At 42.6% G+C, this 18,765-nt stretch overlaps 2 protein-coding genes across 12 annotated transcripts in view; one reads left to right on the top strand and one right to left on the bottom strand.

The window, feature by feature from the left end:
• LOC123746312 (uncharacterized) overlaps positions 1-18,765 on the bottom strand; it is a 132,604-nt gene that overhangs the window by 15,448 nt on the left and 98,391 nt on the right. For 3 of the 11 annotated variants that reach the window (XM_069314928.1, XM_069314930.1, XM_069314927.1), the window contains exon 1: positions 7,906-8,019. The exons of 1 other annotated variant lie outside the window; for it this stretch is intronic. In XM_069314928.1, coding sequence (XP_069171029.1) covers positions 7,906-8,004 — 99 coding nt within the window. In that variant the 5' untranslated portion in view covers positions 8,005-8,019. Of the gene's footprint in view, positions 1-244; positions 417-3,361; positions 3,722-4,799; positions 5,102-7,905; positions 8,020-18,765 lie in introns of those variants that run through there. 7 more of the 11 variants (XM_045727703.2, XM_069314933.1, XM_069314931.1 and 4 more) reach the window with 7 other exon arrangements.
• LOC123746311 (uncharacterized) overlaps positions 9,158-18,765 on the top strand; it is a 16,987-nt gene continuing 7,379 nt past the window's right edge. The window contains exons 1-8 of the mRNA XM_045727701.2: positions 9,158-9,203; positions 13,709-13,920; positions 15,205-15,311; positions 16,035-16,137; positions 16,727-16,814; positions 16,986-17,142; positions 17,339-17,484; positions 17,903-17,993. Of these exons, the coding sequence (XP_045583657.2) occupies positions 13,796-13,920; positions 15,205-15,311; positions 16,035-16,137; positions 16,727-16,814; positions 16,986-17,142; positions 17,339-17,484; positions 17,903-17,993 (817 nt within the window). The 5' untranslated portion in view covers positions 9,158-9,203; positions 13,709-13,795. The remainder of the gene's footprint in view (positions 9,204-13,708; positions 13,921-15,204; positions 15,312-16,034; positions 16,138-16,726; positions 16,815-16,985; positions 17,143-17,338; positions 17,485-17,902; positions 17,994-18,765) is intronic.

The following is an 18,765-nucleotide window of genomic DNA, read 5'->3' as shown; positions in this document are numbered from 1 at the left end:
CTCCTGGGTGAATGGGTGGAGTTTTTTTACAACATTTACTTCCAGGTCAACGGTGCCTTTAGGTGAAAGGAAGCGTGCCAGACATTTCTGTCCCAGACAGGAATCAAACCCAGGATCTCTAATTGTGAGTTGAGAATGAAATTAATTGTACTGTGAGACCCTTTGTAAATGGTTAATTACAGACAGCAACACAATGCTGAACTTTAATTATTCATGCTGTATACAATACTACATATTACTTTACCTTAAGGTTTCCCATAGTTGGGAAGATAACTAACTTCTAGGTACAGTATGTATTTACTGCTAGGTGAGCGGTGGCATCAGGTGAAAGGAATGCGCAACCATCTTTATCCCACCCGGAGATCAAACCTGGAATCCTCGGTTGTAAGTTGAGTATGTTGACTCGACCTGTCCTCCTACAAAGAACGTCACTTTTCGCTCGTATGTGTTACACAAGGCCAAAAATTGTCGTACGGTACTAGAAAATAGGAGCGGCTAGTGAAAATGACACACTGCCTCGTTTTCTGTTTTGGGTCCTCTGGTAGGTTAGGAGAGGATATTTTAAATTGATAGTTTTCTTGACGTTAGGGAACCTTAGGAGGACGGGCTGGGTGAGTACTATGCTACAGAACTCATTTGCGAGTTAATTCAAATTAAAATTTTTATTCAACAGTGTGTGTATACAAAGAACATAAGGTAGTTTACAATTGTAGGGACAGGAATAACACACATTAATGATGCAACTATTACGCAAAGCATTTCAGGGCAAAACTAAAAATAGTTTAAATAAAGAAATTAATTATTGGCAGTCCCCTTGGCACAGTGGTAAGACACTCGCCCGGCGCTTCGCAAGAGCTTTGGCCTAGATTCGAATCCTGGCCAGGGAGGAATGACTGGTCGCCAATCCCTAACTGTAGTCTTTCTTCATGCAGCAGTACTCACCTAGTTGTGCTTGATTTTTTTCAAAAATTCATTTTTAAAATTACTACACTATCTCTTTTGATACAATAGCATCAGAGACAGGATGCCTGCTTGGTTTATCAAGGTCTGTCTAGTCAAAGGTAAGGTTGTCCAAGCAAATCACCTAACTCATTACTGGTCAACTATAATGATGCTTAACCATGACGAATAATTTGACACACACACTGTTCAGCATGAGAGGCTACATAAAGACGTACTGTATAAAGTGTACTGAATCGGAAGAAGCACACTGAATTGGGTCACACCACAGAAGACAAACAGAAAACAGAAATTCAGTATTAATAATGTGAAGTTGAAGTAGAAGAATATCATGGGTGGTGTACCACATAGCCCTATAATAATAATAATAATAATAATAATAATAATAATAATAATAATAATAATAATAATAATAATAATAATAATAATAATAATAATAATAATAATAATAATTTATTTGCAAGAAGGTACAATGGGTTGGCGAGATAACACAAGATTGGAATTTTAACATTTTTGCAAGAGCACTAACACGTATAGCATTTCAGGCAAGTCCTTAACCTAACATTTCAGGTAAGATGAAAAGGTACATTGTAGCAAGGTTTTATAGCAACAAATAACTACAATATATATTGACATCTTACACTGGTAAGAAGATGTGTCTTAAGTTACTAATATTGGGGAAATAGGTAGTACAAGATACAGTGTGAGTTTGAAGCACAAGGTAGGAAACTATGAGGATGAAATTGGTACTTTTTGGTTTTACTTTTGAACAGGGCATGGGTTGGACAATTTTTTAATTCATCAGGGAGTGAGTTTCAAAGACTGGGCCCTCTTATTTGCATGGAGTGTTTGCACAGATTTAGTCTGACTCTGGGGATATCAAAGAGATATTGATTTCTGGTGTAGTGCTTATGGGTTCTATTACACCTATCGAGGAAAAGTTTCAGATCATGATTAGCATTTAGGAACAAGGTTTTGCACATGTAGATGTACCGGGCCCGAGCCCACTATTTTTAATCATTTACATAAACATCCTGGATAGTGGAGTGACTAATGGTATCATAAAGTTTGCAGATGACATGAAGATAGGACATATATAGGGTAAAGTTGCCAATCTCCAGATCATCATTAGTTTTTGTACATTGGGACCTAAAACATAATGAAACCAGAAAAATGGAAACAATTTGTTGAATTGTCCAAACTAATATTGAAACATGAAAGGAATTTATATAACTATTAGAATAAATATTATAACATTAATATTTCCACAGCTTGATGCATGATTCTCATGAAGGACTATTTTTTTACTGTCAAATTTATGGGATGATACTCGATTTAATTTATTCTTCCTTATTTTCAGGTAAATATAAAAAACAGTACTCAAACAGCAGAATGACACTAGGATAGACACTTTAAAATGTGCTGTATGGATAATAATCATAGTACTGTACAACAACTTTTTTCTTTTTTCTGTAAGAACATCAATAATGTTAAGTGTCCTGGTAACCAGTGATGACTGTTATGATATTTGATACAAAAGAAGACTCTGTTGAATTACAAAGCGATTGTGGCAAACTCAATGCAGTTTAATAATGAGAAATGCAAATTCGTAAATCTGAGTGAAGACAGCGATGCTGTGTCTAATGCCGTGGCGCAGTGGTAAAACACTCGCCCGACGCTTCGCGAATGCTTTGGACTGGGTTCGTATCCTGGCCGGGGAGGATTGACTGGGCACCAATCCTTAACTGTAGCCTCTGTCTGCCCAGCAGTGAAAGGGTACTTGGTTGTTAAACAGTTTGGCAGGTCGTATTCCAGAGAAAAATTAAGATTAAGGTCCTGCCTGAAACTGCAATGCATGATAGTGGCTTTACAAGAATGTAAGGATGCTTGTATATATAAATAAAAAAAATAAAAAGTTAAAACATGAAGCCAACTAAATACGTACACGTAATCTTACGTTACGGACTTAACATATGATATATACTTAAAATATGAATTATTATACTGTATATTAGTGAAGCATATTGTATAGCAATGGGTCTGCAAAACAGTCACAAAGAATATAGTTGAAAAAATTAGAATTTCAAGGAAACCTATCAGTGTGCAAATGCTCATATACGAAATGACTGAATAAAATTGTCTTCCATGGGGGTTCTGTTAATAAATCAGGCCCAATTAGATATAATTTATCGTCTTTCATAATGACACTCAAGTAGTGAGTGATATTTCTAGGGGGAACGAGAACTGATTCAGTACAGAACTTTGTCACACTTTGGCAAAGTTTATGAAAAACTGAAACAGTGATAATTTTCACAAACTTGCTTTTAAGTTTCCTATTACGAAGGATCCAAGCCATCAATCAGCAAGACTTGTTATATATATATATATAGAGACAACCTACCATTCTCGCAAAATCCATCCTCAGGTTGGCTAAGTTATTGTCGATATCTCATTTTGATTTTCCTCGTCGTAAGAAGCGCAGACACCACTAGAACCCATTAACTTGTATATCCAACTTCCTTCACTTAAAACAAAGTGAAGAAAGACATACACAATCATTCGCACACGAATGATTGAACTTATAAGTTAGGTAAACCGTAGGATGGATGGCCTTGGTTGGGTGTTTATGTTCCAACTGGACCAGTAGTGTACAGGGCCAGCATCTCGCGGGGGGTTTCAAATGAGTTTATTGAAGCTTTCGCAAGACCTGCTGCTTTTTTATACCATTTTAGCGTGTTGCGGGATTATTTCTGGTGAGACTCATCAAGTTAGGATATATATTGGTGAGGTATGGAGACTCGTGTTTCATAAAACAGAAAGAGCAACATCGCGGGTACTCCTAAGACGGCCTATTGGTTTTTCCTACGAGGCCTCAACCGCGTTCCCCAATGACCGAGATTTTTATGAAAATTGTCTTATTTTTAGCGATCCTTGCTCGAGTAAGAAGCTGGTGTCTTGTTAAAGGCTCCGTAATGTTTCCCTGACGAGTTTATATATTTGTATTTCGAATTATAGCAGATTAATTACCTATTTATCTGAAGGTTCCTATTTACCTTTGGTTGTTCCGAAGGTTGCCCGAAACGCTATGCGTATTATTGGGTTTAGGTATTGTATGTATTAGCTCTCTATAAATCCAACATTATGTTTGTAACTCATCATCTATGTATGTACTCTTAACTGAATAAAAATTTGAATTTGAATTTGAATTTGAATTTATCTGAAGGCCCGAAACGATATTCACGCTTCTGGCCATGCAAGAATGTAATGAACTGAAGAAATGTCTCGTTATTTACTGCTTCGGCGGGTAGGCGGTTCCATAGGTTCATAACCCTATAGGTGAAAAGGCATCTGCTGTTTTCTGTCCTACATTGTGGCTTGTATCCTTTAGTTAATTTTGTTTTCTATATTATTTAAAGTTTTGCGGTAAAGGTTTCGCGTAATAGTGGCTTCATTAATACTATATGTGTAACTCCTGTCCCTACACTTGTACATTACTCTTATGTTCTTTGTACACACATATCTTTGAATAAACATTATTATTATTATGGCTTGTTGAGCTTGAAGCTGTTGCCCCTTGTATGTGTTACATTGTGGCTTGTTGAGCTTGAAACTGTTGTTCATTGTGTATGTTACTTTGTGGCTTGTTGAATTTGAAGCTGTTACCCCTTGTGTATGCCAATATATATGTATAAGTGCATATGTGACATACTAATTGATTGTAAATATTTTAGTACCAAACAGGTCGCTCCCACAAAAAAATACAGCCAAAATATGTAAAAAAAATAATAATTGTAAAAATAATTGTAAAAATAATTGTAAAAATTCACATCGATAATTACCCGATTTGTCATTTTTGTAACGTAGAGCACAGGAAGCCTTGTCAGAAGGACCTTGGGCGCCGCTAACCGAGCAACTAGGTACAGCGACCTTGACGGCCAGTGATGCGTCGAAGGGGGTGGTCGAAGCTGGAAGAGTCTAGCTCTAAGTATCGGCCTCTACGGGTTATCAATGAGAGGTTCTGGGAAGACGTGAACTGATACCGTGAAGACGACCTGAGTTTTCTTGAAAGATCTTGGATGGTGACACCCACGTCGACACCTTGGGCTTCCCCCCTTCCCCAGGTGCAGACTTACTGGGCGGCCGACTCCGTTGTCAACGCACAATACTCGAGATATCAATAGATTAGATAACTGTTGCTTGTTATTCTGCTGACGTTATAATATTCGATTTAAATGAATAATTATGAGGTAAAAGTTCTTGCAGAGAAGCACAGGAGTTACTTATGAGGCGAAGACACAAGTCTGCTTGTGGAGAAAACTTGTAAGCAACGCAAGACTAGTCCAGGAAACTCTTTGTGCATACTACCAAATAATTACACAATGCTTGAAGCGACGATTGCATTCTTCGCGGATGAGGATCTATAGATCCTGCAGTACAGTGGTCTACATTCTTGGCTCACAATCAGGAATCGCAGATTCGATTTCCGGGCTGGATAACAATGGTTTGAGCACGTTTCCTTTTACCTAATGCATCTGTTCACCCAGCACAAAATAGGTACCCAGGAGGTAGGCAACTTGAGGAGGGTTTCATCCTGGGAAATGTCAGTAGTTCACCCAGGGAGGACCTCGACAGAAGCCTAATTAACAGGCTTCCTGTCTGACAACGCGAATGATATGAATAATTATTGCTTGCTGTGGGACATGCAGCAGATCGATGCTCTGAACTTTGAAGTATATTAAGAACAGAAACTGTTTCCTTTCGGATTACCCGCCTCACAAATTTCAGGACATATTTCAAGATAAACACAAGGGAAATCATTACATGCAAACCCATGCATATCAACCCATACCCATACGAACATTAGTATGTGAACCCATACTGTTCAATTTTAAAATTTAACAGTTCAATTTAAAAACTATTTATTTAGATAAATAATTTACTGTAAGTCTTGTGTAAACTAACCCAACAATAAATGTGCAAAAGGAACATTTATGAATTAAATATTGGAATTGGAATTAGGTGTGCGACCTCTGGCGCCATTGAGTTAAAACCGGTACAGTTTTAGACTCCACTGGAGTTTTCTATATTAACCTTATCTACAATAGGGGGATGGAAATAGCCTAAGCTGCTCTATCCCTTTGAGATGTATTTTTTTCTTGTCTCAATAAACATACTTGAACTTGAACCTCACATCCCTGGAAAACAGAAGAGTAAGGGAAGACATGATAACCACCTACAAAATTCTCAGAGGAATTGACAGGGTGGACAAAGACAAACTCTTTAGCACGGGTGGAATACAAACAAGGGGACACAGGATGGAAACTTAGTTCCCAGATGAGCCACAGAGACATTAGAAATATTTTTTCAGGAACAGAACAAATAACAAAGGAGAATACTCTTGGAAGTGATGTGGTGGAGGCTGACTCTATACACAGTTTCAAATGCAGATATGAAAAAGTTCAATAGTGTGTTAGTGTGTGCAAAGCTAATGCGTGTTAGTGGCTTTACAAGAATGTAAAAACATCAATGCTCTGCACTCCCATAAACCCAATGTACCTTCTTATATAATAATAATAATAATAATAAATAAATAAATAAATAAAATAACTAAATAGGCTCGGGAATCTGTACACCAGTTGAGAGGCGTGACTAAAGAGCTGAAGCCCAACTTCTGCAAGCAACTTCTTCTTCAATTAGGTGAGGGACACACACACACACACACACACACACACACACACACACACACACACACACACACACACACACACACACACACACACACACACACACACACACACGGGGTCAACAAACTTTGCCTAATCCTTTCCCAGTAAGGTCCCGAGCCCCCGCAAGCACCAACTTAAAAAATCCACGAGGGACATGGAGTTGAATACTGCAAGTGCTTGCAAGCGCATGAGCAAGATAAGTGTTGCAAATATCAGGCAATTAAGTGCTAACTAGTGTCATACTAAGTATAAACGTGAGGATAATACCTCACAAGGCAGCAGCCGGGGCCGCAATGCGATTTAGAAAGTATAACTTTAGAAATTTGATGTCAACTCATGACAATATGCCATGCGCGACTTGGAGAGTCGGGAATTTCCTGTCTTATCTGACTTGGGATCACTGGGCTAAGCCTGACATATTTGTTGTGTGTTTGGGATTAGCGGGCTGAAGCTGTCATATCTGTTTGTTTGGGATCAGTAGGCTGTTTCTGTCACGTTTGTTGTTTGTTTAGGATCACTGGATCTCGCAGAGCAATTGGCTACGTCCTCGACTCACAATCTGGGTGTCCTGGGTTCGATTCCCGGGCGGGACAGATATGGGTGGGCAAATTTTCTTTCACCTAATGCCTCTGATCACCTAGCAGTAAATAGGTACCCGGGAGTTATAGGCAACTGTTGTAGAGTTGTATCTTGGGGAAGGTCGATCAGTAGTTCGACTTTGCAAGGGACCTCGATACAAGCAAGTGTAAATATACACAGGCTTCCTGTCCCCTGGTAAAACGAATTAATTAATAATTGCAACAACAACAACTACAGCTGATACTGTTACGACTACTACTACTACTGATACAGCTAGTTACTAGCCATACTATTTTAAATAATAATAATAATCTGTTGTTTTCATATTATTTGCTTTGTGGACTATCACTCCTTTTTTCTGTACAAATTAGTGCGTTAAACGTATGTAACAAATCCTTTCCCTTGAAGCACGATAACATGAAATGAAGAACAATAACATTGGTGTTATCTAACAAGCACTGTCTCAAGCATCTCGGGTTTGTTGTAGTGCCCCCTGAAAGCCAGCTGAAATGTTTGTTTTGTAAGGTTAGGCTGTGGTTTTTCGTGTCTTAACTGTTGAGAGATGTTTTGACTTAGTGAGGCTCTGAATATTTGAATTGAATACATAGCTTAATTAATGAGTATATACTTGCACGATTACCTGGTTAAGCGATAGGTTGAGTCTATACTTGCGACGAGGGCGGATGTTGGACGCCCAAGCAAGAGGTCTCTTTATGCCGCGGGCAGCAGATCCTGGCATGTTGGGAGACGCGGTGCAGGGTTGGTATCTTGGTATAGCTATTTGCCAGCCTTGGGGCAGATAACGACACGACTTGGGCTGGGACAGTGGCAATATAATGACCGTTCTTGCTGCCATGGAGTGAGTCTGCGTAATCCCGACACCAAAGGCTGATATGGAGAAGGAGATGACAGGTCTTATGTCACGGAGTCTCCGTGCTATCCCTCGGACCAGAAGAGCATGGGGATGACAACACTGGAGGCGTAATTAAGTGCCCGGTGCCTCCATTTCTGCTTCCCAGTTGTACGGCGCTGCGCCTGCTGGTATGGCTCTGCATGTATGATAAATAGATCGGTTAGAACCGCATGTTTGTGAGTCAGGGAAGGTGCCTGGCTAGTCGTATGGTGAAGAACGCTCCGGGTACCGTTAAGACCTCGGTTCTTATATGGGTCGCTGGTGTGCCAGGCTGAGAATGACGGTAGTGGGCCACAGGAAAGAAGGTGTGGGTGGGTGGGGGGCCACAGGAAGACAGGTGTGTGTGTGGTGGGGGCCACAGGAAGGCAGGTGTGGGTGGTGGGGGCCACAGGAAAGCAGGTGTGGGTGGGTGGTGGGCCACAGGAAAGCAGGTGTGTGTGTGTGGATGGTGGGCCACAGGAAGGCAGGTGTGTGGATGGTGGGCCACAGGAAGACAGGTGTGTGTGTGGATGGTGGGGACCACAGGAAGACAGGTATGTATGGATGGTGGACCAATAGACATAACATAATCGAAAACAAACGCAAATTTTTGTCTCTGTTTCACGAAATTTCATGAATTTTAACTTGAATAATAATTTTTGAATATTAATAACAATTAAAAATAATCTTTATATGTGTAATGATAAAAAGGGGCGAGATTATGAGAGAGGGGGAGGTAGATCTGGGGAAATAGGGAGAAAGGAAGGAAAGCTAGGGGGAAGATTTGGGGGAAATAGGCTCCGTGGGTAAACTGAAAGTGTTAGGAGCAATATGTGGACTACTTGGGGAGTTGTTTTATGTTAGGGTGGATTATGTGGTGGGTGTTTATGAGGAGGAGGGTGTTAGGAGTGAGAGAGGGGGTGTATAGGGGGGGTGTTAGGTAGGGGGGAGGGTGTATGACTGGTTACGGGCTGGGTTGAGAGGTTGCTGGAGCCAGGCTGGCCAGTTAGTCCGCCCGCGTCCCTCATCCCGACATTGTCTACCTGGTAAGTGAGCTCTCTCTCTCTCTTCCAGTCGGCTCACAACCGAATGGTTCCAGGTTCGATTCCGGTGCAGGGTGAGAGGTTTGTGTACATATACGTGAAACATATAGATGGCTACAGGTAGGATCACTTTTATCGTTAGGATAACTGGAATTGTTGTAAAGTGGGAAGGAAAAACGAAAGATTTAGAGGTAGATATAATTCCAATACTAATAATGACAATACGGTACCAACACCGGACCCAGGAATAAACAGGGTACCTCAACATCATATGGGATCCTGGCAAACATCGAAACATCGTTTAGAAACAAGATTTAAGAATTCTTCAAGACAATCTGCACAGCATATATGTTAAGGCAGTGTCTGGGATGCTCCCGGACGCAGGTTCGAATCCTCGTCACGGCCCTTGTGGATTTATGCACAGCATTTTTTAGATCAACACTGAAATATGCAGCACCGGCATGGAATCCAAACTTCTTGAAGCATAAAGGCAAAATTGAAAAAGCTCAGAGATTTGTAGCACGATATTAGTACCATAGGTAAGAGGATTAAGCTATGAGGATAGGGCTAATGAAACTAAATATCACACAGCTTAAGGGGTCGGAGAAACAGAGGGGGAAATGATTACAACATACAAGATACTGAGAGCAATTTAATAAGCAAGGTAGACAATCAAAGCGTCTTTACATTGAGAGAAAATAGGACTAGTGAGCATAAGTGGAAGCAGAAAATGCAAATGAGTAGAGAAATGTAAGGAAATTTACCCGAGGGCCACTAATACAAGTAGCCTCGATGAGGACAGGAAGCCGGTAGCTTGTCAAAGGTCCCCCCAGCCATTTGCCCTGATGATCCTTTCCAGCTGTATCTAAAAGCCCAAAATGTACTCCCAAGAACTACTCCCACTCTGCACGGGAGGTCACCTTCGTCCACAATTTTAAAGACAGATTCGACAAGGAGCTGGAACATTAGGACAGTTATATTATAACGCAACAGGTGCAGCAAGGAGCAGTAAGCGGGGCACCAGGAGCTAGATCTCGCTCCCCCGTAGGCACTGATGGGGTACTCGTACCCGTCCCTACTCGTACCCGGGTACGTACTCTCACTCGGGTCACCCTTGTTGGCGGCAAAAGTTGTCGGTGCCGTTATGAAGCTCTTGGCCGGTTGGTTAGTGTCTGCTCCCACATTTGTCTTAGCAGGGTCGAGTTTAAGCTCTTGGACCCTGCCTTTTAAGCCACATCTCTATGGTTTATCTGCGCCTGAAGCTTCCATTCATACCCCTCTTGTTTTATGGGTATTTATTGTAAATATTTCCTCTTTTTTCCACCTTGTCAATACCTCCTAAGTATTTTATACGTCTCTATCATGTTTCCTCTCTCTTTCCTCTTGTCTAGCAGCTCTTTGTGTCTTTTCGTACTCCAACCCGCGCAGTTTTAAGACGAGTTTCATTGCAAACTTCTGTGTGTGTTTTGAGGTGTGAAATCCATAGCAGGGGGGTTGCATATTCTGTAAATGGTCTCATGTACATGGTCTTCATTATTCTGAATACCTCCTAAGTGGGGTTCAAGAGTGCTGTTCAGATGATTGCTAGTTTAGATCACGACGTTCATCTATTTATATGTACCTCTGGGGCACATGTGCCCCTATTTATATGTACCTCTGGGGCACATGTGCCTCTTTTTATGTGTGCCTCTGGGGTAACCTTGAGGTTACCTTGAGGTGCTTCCGGGGCTTAGCGTCCCCGCGGCCCGGTCGTCGACCAGGTCTCCTGGTTGCTGGACTGATCAACCAGGCTGTTGGACGCGGCTACTCGCAGCCTGACGTATGAGTCACAGCCTGGTTGATCATTGGTAAGCCTTGGTACTTTGTCTACTCTTTTAGATCTGTATATTTCCTCTTTATTGTGTACTACCCTGCTGATCTTATGGCGCCTGTTCTCATTGTCATTAAACATGTGGTCTCTTCGTTGATTTTGTACAATGTTGATGCTTTCATCGAGGTGGAAAACACACACACACAAGCTTGTGTGGAAGCGAAGGCGCGGTGGATGGAGGACATTTTGGGTGGAGGAGCAGTGGATAGAAGGACTGATAAGTGAAGGGGCGGTGTGTGGAGGGGCGGGGGGTGGATAGGAACGTATGTGGAGGGGCGGGGGATAGAGAGGAATGTGTGTGGAGGGGCGGAGTGTGGAGGGGCGGGCATGAGGACAGGAAGGCAGGTGAGGCAGCAGGAGAGCGGGTCAACGCCTCGGGAGCCCCCTGGCTGTACATCCCTCACACCGCCCGCCCGCCCACCACTGTCATTCACCTCTGGAACTATTTGCTCAAGAAGACGGGGGCCCTCAGAGCCCTGACTTAATAACACAGGGCCCTCAGAGCCCTGACTTAATAACACGGGGGCCCTCAGAGCCCTGACTTAATAACACGAGGGCCCTCAGAGCCCTGACTTAATAACACGGGGCCCTCAGAGCCCTGACTTAATAACACGGGGGGCCCTCAGAGCCCTGACTTAATAACACGGGGCCCTCAGAGCCCTGACTTAATAACACGGGGCCCTCAGAGCCCTGACTTAATAACACAGGGCCCTCAGAGCCCTGACTTAATAACACGGGGCCCTCAGAGCCCTGACTTAATAACACGGGGCCCTCAGAGCCCTGACTTAATAACACAGGGCCCTCAGAGCCCTGACTTAATAACACGGGGGCCCTCAGAGCCCTGACTTAATAACACGGGGCCCTCAGAGCCCTGACTTAATAACACGGGGGCCCTCAGAGCCCTGACTTAATAACACAGGGCCCTCAGAGCCCTGACTTAATAACACGGGGGCCCTCAGAGCCCTGACTTAATAACACAGGGCCCTCAGAGCCCTGACTTAATAACACGGGGGCCCTCAGAGCCCTGACTTAATAACACGGGGCCCTCAGAGCCCTGACTTAATAACACGGGGGCCCTCAGAGCCCTGACTTAATAACACGGGGCCCTCAGAGCCCTGACTTAATAACACGGGGCCCTCAGGGCACTGGCTATAGACTACAACTATTTCCCATTGTGATTCTGACACGAGTTTCCATGCTGAAAAACCTTAGATATTCACTTAGTACTGAAGAATGTGCTTTATAGTGTCAATTAAGAATATAATATGATCACACTATATTCTGTTGATCACAGTATGATCACCAGAATTTACCTTAGGGCCACCATCTCTAGTGGCCTCGACGGGTACAGGAAGCCAGCGACTTGTCAAAGATCCCCCCCCCCCCATTGTTCTAAAGAATTTTGTTCAACTGGATTTTTTAAATGATGTAATGGTATTTAGGGCTGCGGCGGGTAGGCGGTTCCATGTGGCAATGGTCGCCTGGGCGATCTCTCCTAAACCCGTTAACATTAGGTAGGAAGGTCAGCGCTCCTAAACGAGTTATTGAGTCGCGACATGAATCCCAACTACGAGATAACCAGGACAAAATTCCTAAGAGCTTGCATATAACTGCTTGACGGTCATGGGGGGGCGGTGTGCAGGACAAACATACCAATTGTGACACTAGCTCTCCACATATGTCAGTTGCTTAATTTAGAACCTGTACTTGAGGTCGATCTCGAACCCATTGTTGATGTGACGACTTATATTGAATTTTGTAACTAGCTCATCAAGATTGTAACTTGCTTAGCTAAATGAATTGTGGGGTTCAGTCCCTGAGCCCATTATGTGCCTCTGTAACCCTTTCCACTACCGCCCACAAGATGGGTATGGGGTGCATAATAAATGAATTAAACCAACGAGGCCGGCCCCCAGGAACGCCTCAGTACCAGCCCGCCAAACATACACTGAAACTACGACGTTGGTACAACGTTCGAACAAGTTTTAACACCTCCTAACCAGTTATAACAACCAATATATCAAGTTGTAACAACGTTCTAATACGTCATAAACACGTTAAGCCAAGATGTAACAACTTTATTACAAGTTGTAACAAGCGGAAAATAGAGACAGTTTCGGTTTGTGTTTCCAGGGACTTCAGTATTCAACTAAGTATCTGCAACTGTATTTTGATCACAGCAACAAAATGTCTCATACATAAAAATTACGTATTAGAGAAATGCGATATGTTTATATCAACAAATTAATTGTTCAGTTCCTACTGGAGAGTCAACTGAACGTCATTACTAATCTGTATCTGTACGAGAGTGTCTGTTTGACAGTCCGTCAGAGGCTGGAGGCCAGACTGTTGCGGTTAGCATCAAGCATCTTTCCATGGTGTTGTGTGATGGTATGAGGAGTGTCTTAGGATAACTAGAGATGTTACCAATGACCATCTTTAAGTGGAATTGACTCCTATTGTGATAAACTTAATAAATTATTAAGCAACTTCTTAGAAATCTGAAATGTGGGTTTGATTGTCCGTAGAGTATTTGTAAACAGAATTCGCGACTGTTATTGACTTTAAATTATCCAAACATGATTAATTAAAATGTATTAACAGGTTTACATTCGAGTAACATGCTTTAATTTCCTAGCTTTGGACGTGAGGAAACTTGTGTACGCGAGTGTGTCGCTCGCTCTCCCGAGGTCAGCCTGAGGTCAGCCCAGGTCAGCCCGAGGTCATGAGAGGTGTGAGGGGAAGAGGTGCAGGGCTCTGGAGGATGGTGAGCGTGGTGGGGTTGGTCATGATGGTCACCTTCAGCGTCACTCTCGCCGCCCCGGGAGGCCTCCACGTCAGCTATGATGGGTAAGTCCCTCTGGCTTCTGCATTCTACACGGACTTGCCTTTAAAGCCACAGCAACGATTACTGAATACATTTCAGATCCTTCGACGAATATGTTGATCCTCCCTACTTGAGAATCTACATATTTTGTGTCAGATTATAAAATTTTGCAGTTGTGTACTCATGTATGTGGACCCATTACTCTGACGTCACGCGTCTTTGTTTACATTTGACTGGATGTCAATGGTGGCAGCTCCCGCAAGCCTACACGCGATAAATGCCAATGAAAGAGCGGGATTTTCAACTCTAGCGACAAGACTGGCATTTGTGCCACATCGGATCAATAATCCAGTTAACAGATGTTGAGATCTAGTCGAAAAGAACCGGCTGTCAGAACAGTGTAATCGCTGCAAGTGAAGAGGAACTCATTTCTTTGAGGGGGGTAGAAATAGCCTAAGCTACTCTATCCCTTTGAGATGTATTTATTACTTATCTCAATAAACATACTTGAACTTGAACTTGAACTCATTTCTTCACATTGATCTCTAATACCAGAGGATGCAACTTGCCTAAAGGGGCACACCTGGGCGGTAAGAGATACCCAATATTCTCGCAGATACCGTGTTTAAGGTTTAGGTGAACCGCCTCCCTCACTCACATCAACTTCACTATCTTCACATCCAGTTATTTTCGACTAGAACACATCATCTTGGAATCCATCTCGATCGCGGAAATCACTCAACAATGAGATAACAAGGACAAAATTGCTAAGAGCTTATACATACCTGCTTGACGAGGCCGGACTCTCGTCAAGCAGGTATATGACGAGGGCTTTCTTGGAAGCCAACACGAAAGAAGGCTTCGTGTTGGAAGCCGCTTCCAACACGAATCTTTCGTGTAATAAGATTCAGAGTTCACATCTGAAGCGTTTACACTCATCCTCGTCATCTCGAAGTGTGTTCGAGGTGCCTTTTCATGTTTTGTATTTTGTGAATAATTTTTGTCATTTACGTTGTATATAATTTATATTCGGGTTTTATTGTCTTAGTATTTTTTAATGGATACTGATTTATATAATGTGAACTTTTTATTGATGATTTTTTAGACATTTTTGCTAATTATGTTCTTGTGTTTTGGTACCGATGATGGAGTTTATTTTCCAAAAGGTTTGTGTTAAATAAATTTGAAGAATATTATATATATATATATATATATATATATATATATATATATATATATATATATATATATATATATATATATGCACTTACTCTAGTTATATAGTCACCCTCCGACTCATCATCCAGGTGGCAGGTGCTGGAGGTGGACCTCAAGGGGAGGTCGGAGGAGGTCAACCTCCTGGAGTTCGACGACACCTTCAACGTACAACTCCTGAGGCAGCACAATCGTAAAGGTTCGTGCTCTCTCACCCAAGTGTACTTGCCTGGTCGAGCTTCAGCTACCAAGCCCCCAAGCATTTCGAGACAATTTTCGCTCACTGTAACGACTATGTTCTCTCGTTTTTCTTATCATATTCACATTTAAAAATGGGTATTGAGATAGCATCAACTCCTTCCCAATTTAACCCATTCCACTGATTTACAGCTATTTATTCATTAAATTTTTACAACTCTGACTTATTTGTGTCTCCAGTTTTCAATTATGTAATCTCATTCTGCTATTATTATTATTTTGAAATATTAATTATTTGCAGTTTTAAATTCCCTCTAAATCTTTTAAGTCGTTATCATGTTCATATTGTTCCTTGTTATCTTCATTTACAGACAACCTCTTAAGTATTTCTTAGTTAATTATGCAGTATATCGTGTGTGTGTGTGTGTGTGTGTGTGTGTGTGTGTGTGTGTGTGCCTGAGTAGCTACACTGTATTCCACTTACAACTGTAAAACAAATGACGTGAGATAATTATAAACATTAACACCAAAATCTTAAAGAGAGTTCCTCACTGTTCCTGGCAGTGATAATGAGAGTTCCTCACTGTACCTGGCAGTGGTAATGGGAGTTCCTCACTGTACCTGTCAGTGATAATGAGAGTTCCTCACTGTACCTGACAGTGATAATGGGAGTTCCTCACTGTACCTGACAGTGGTAATGAGAGTTCCTCACTGTACCTGGCAGGTGTGGCAGAGCTGGCAGTATCACCGAAAGGGTTCGAAGACGTCACCCAACATCTTCAGAACATCAACATTACCTTCAGGACAGCTGTCGAAGACCTCGGCAGGTACGTTCTTCAGCTCCAGGTGAGGCTGAGACGGCCCAGGCGAAGGTGAGGAGGCCTAGGTGAGGCTGAGACGGCCCCCAGGCGAAGGTGAGGAGGCCTAATTGACTCTCAGAAGGCTTTGGTGAGAGTCAGGAGGCTTAAGTGAACGTAAGAAGGCCTAGAGTTAGTGTCAAGAGGCTTAGGTGCGGTTTAGAAGAACTTAGTTGAGTGTCAGGAGGCCTAGGTGAGGTCCAGGTCAGTACAAAGATGTGAGTGATGTAAGGAGGACAGTGTCAGCAGGACAGTGTCAGGAGGACAGTGTCAGGAGGACAGTGTCAGCAGGACAGTGTCAGGTCAGGCTCTTTTTCTCATTCTTGTGGTCAGTTTGTGTACACTGAGGAGCCAGTGTTGGCTCAGCTCATGCAACTGACAACACTTCCAGAGCGAGACAGCTATAGTTCCCAGAATAAGACACATAGCATCCAGAGTGAGACATACAGCTTCTAGAGTGAGACATACAGCTTCCAGAGTGAGACATAGAGCTTCTAGAGTCAAAGAGAGATACAGGTTTCCTCGTATAGTGTTGGTGAGCGTTCTTCTCTCCCCTCAGGGAGCTGGAGTCAGACGGATACTCCCTAAGAGCCGAGCCCGTCACCCCCGGAACCGTCACCTTCGAGCGTTACATGAGCTACGAGGAGGTAAGTGTCGCCCCATAGATAATGCCTCTGATTACTCCCTCAACCCATCACTGCATCCGTTGTTTGTTCATAAGTCACTGAATGTTAGTCCACATACTGTATTCCATTCATTAATATATTTATTGTACTCTAATTACAAGACTGATGTCTGTGTGTGTGGGTTCTTTGCAGATCGTAGCCCATGTGGAGGAGCTGCCAAGTCTTCATCCCGAACTGGTCACCTTGAAGCAGGTAGGGAGGAGTGTGGAAGGTCGTCCTCTCTATCTCCTTACCATCACCTCCTCCTCCAACAACAACAACAACAAACCAATTGTCTTCATCGACGGAGGTAATTGAACTCCTTTTTTTCATTTTCGATTGGTAATTTCATTTGTTTTTCTAATGGTTGCGACTCATTTAGCGCTGAATCCCACTCATTAAGTGGTGGGGTTGTCTAAACGCCGAGTCCTTCTCACTAAGAAAGTCCAACTTGTTAAGTGCTAAGTCGATCTCACGAAGTGGTGATGGAGTCCATCTGTCTCCAGGTATCCACGCCCGTGAGTGGATCAGTCCGTCGGCGGCGCTGAACGTGGTGGGCCGCCTGCTGGAGAATCCGGCGCTTACCCGTGACGTGGAGTGGCGGGTCATGCCTCTACTCAACCCCGACGGGTACATCCACACCTGGACCAAGGTCAGTCCGCACCCCTTCCGCTCTGTTCCTCCCCAGGCCCTCTCTCCCTCACCTCTCCTTCCGTCTCTCACCCCTCCTTCCGTGTCTCACACCCCCTCCTTCTGTCTCTTCTCCCTCCCATTTCTTTCACGTTCTAGCCCCCTATACCACCTTACATTCGGGATACTGTCACGACCTATTCCAAGATTGCTGTACGAACTCATTCCCATTATACAGGAGCACATACAATGAGTGCCGTCCCCTGTCTCCCCTTCCCCCAAACTTCACCAAGATCATGAGTGCCACCCAGCAAACACATAACGTAAACACAACTGTATAACACACCTTGTCACGCTGTTACAATGTATAATTAACGTTAGGGGTTACCTTGTAAGTCTGGCATAAGAACCTATCATTACCTTTACAACACCTCGCCCAGGATCGCCTCTGGAGGAAGAATCGGGCGCAGACATCCTCCGCCAAGTGCCCCGGTGTCGACCTCAACAGGAACTTCGACTTCCACTGGGGAGGTGAGCAAGGCTCGGACACCAGTCCCAACTTTCTTCAAGTACACAGCGATTTGCTGCGTAATCTTTATTAGAAATTTCTTGAATTAGAATTATGCAATCATTTTTTTAGTTGTTTCTGGTGAGAGTACTATTTATTCTTTGAAAATGATCTGTTATAAGAAATGTTTGTCTGTCTAAAGTTGGAAGCCAGAAGGTTAGGGGTAGCCTCACTCAAATTGGCAGGGGGAATGGTGTGGGGTTCGGGATGGACATTGGCAGGTCGGGTTAGGCCAAAGTTAAATTATTTAATAAATATTAGCAAATATAAACACCAGAAAGCTCTTTTCTTGTAGTCAAGCATGTAATATGGCATGTGGTTAACGTGGAGTTTTAAATGTCATAATATAATTTCCGAGACCCGTACATTTCAAATCAAATACAAATACAATACAAATACAAATATTTATTTAGGTAAAGTACATACATACAAGGTAAGATACAAAAGTTGATGGATTTATAGATAGAGCTAGTACATACAATGCCTAAAGCCACTCAAATCAAATGTTTCAAATCTCAATCAAATCAAATCAAATCTCAAATCAACTTGCCCGAAACGCATTGCGTAATAGTGGCTTTAGGCATTGTATGTACTAGCTCTATCTATATATCAATCCATTAATGTAACATCACTTGTATGTATATACCTTACCTGAATAAACATCTGAATCTGAATCTGAATCATCTGAATCTGTTTATTCAGGTAAAAGTACATACATACAAGATGAGTTACAAA

This window comes from Procambarus clarkii, chromosome 80 (assembly GCF_040958095.1).
Source record: "Procambarus clarkii isolate CNS0578487 chromosome 80, FALCON_Pclarkii_2.0, whole genome shotgun sequence".
Lineage (NCBI taxonomy): Eukaryota > Metazoa > Arthropoda > Malacostraca > Decapoda > Cambaridae > Procambarus > Procambarus clarkii.
Note: the sequence above shows the minus strand (reverse complement) of the source record. Positions and strands in the feature narration are given on the sequence as shown.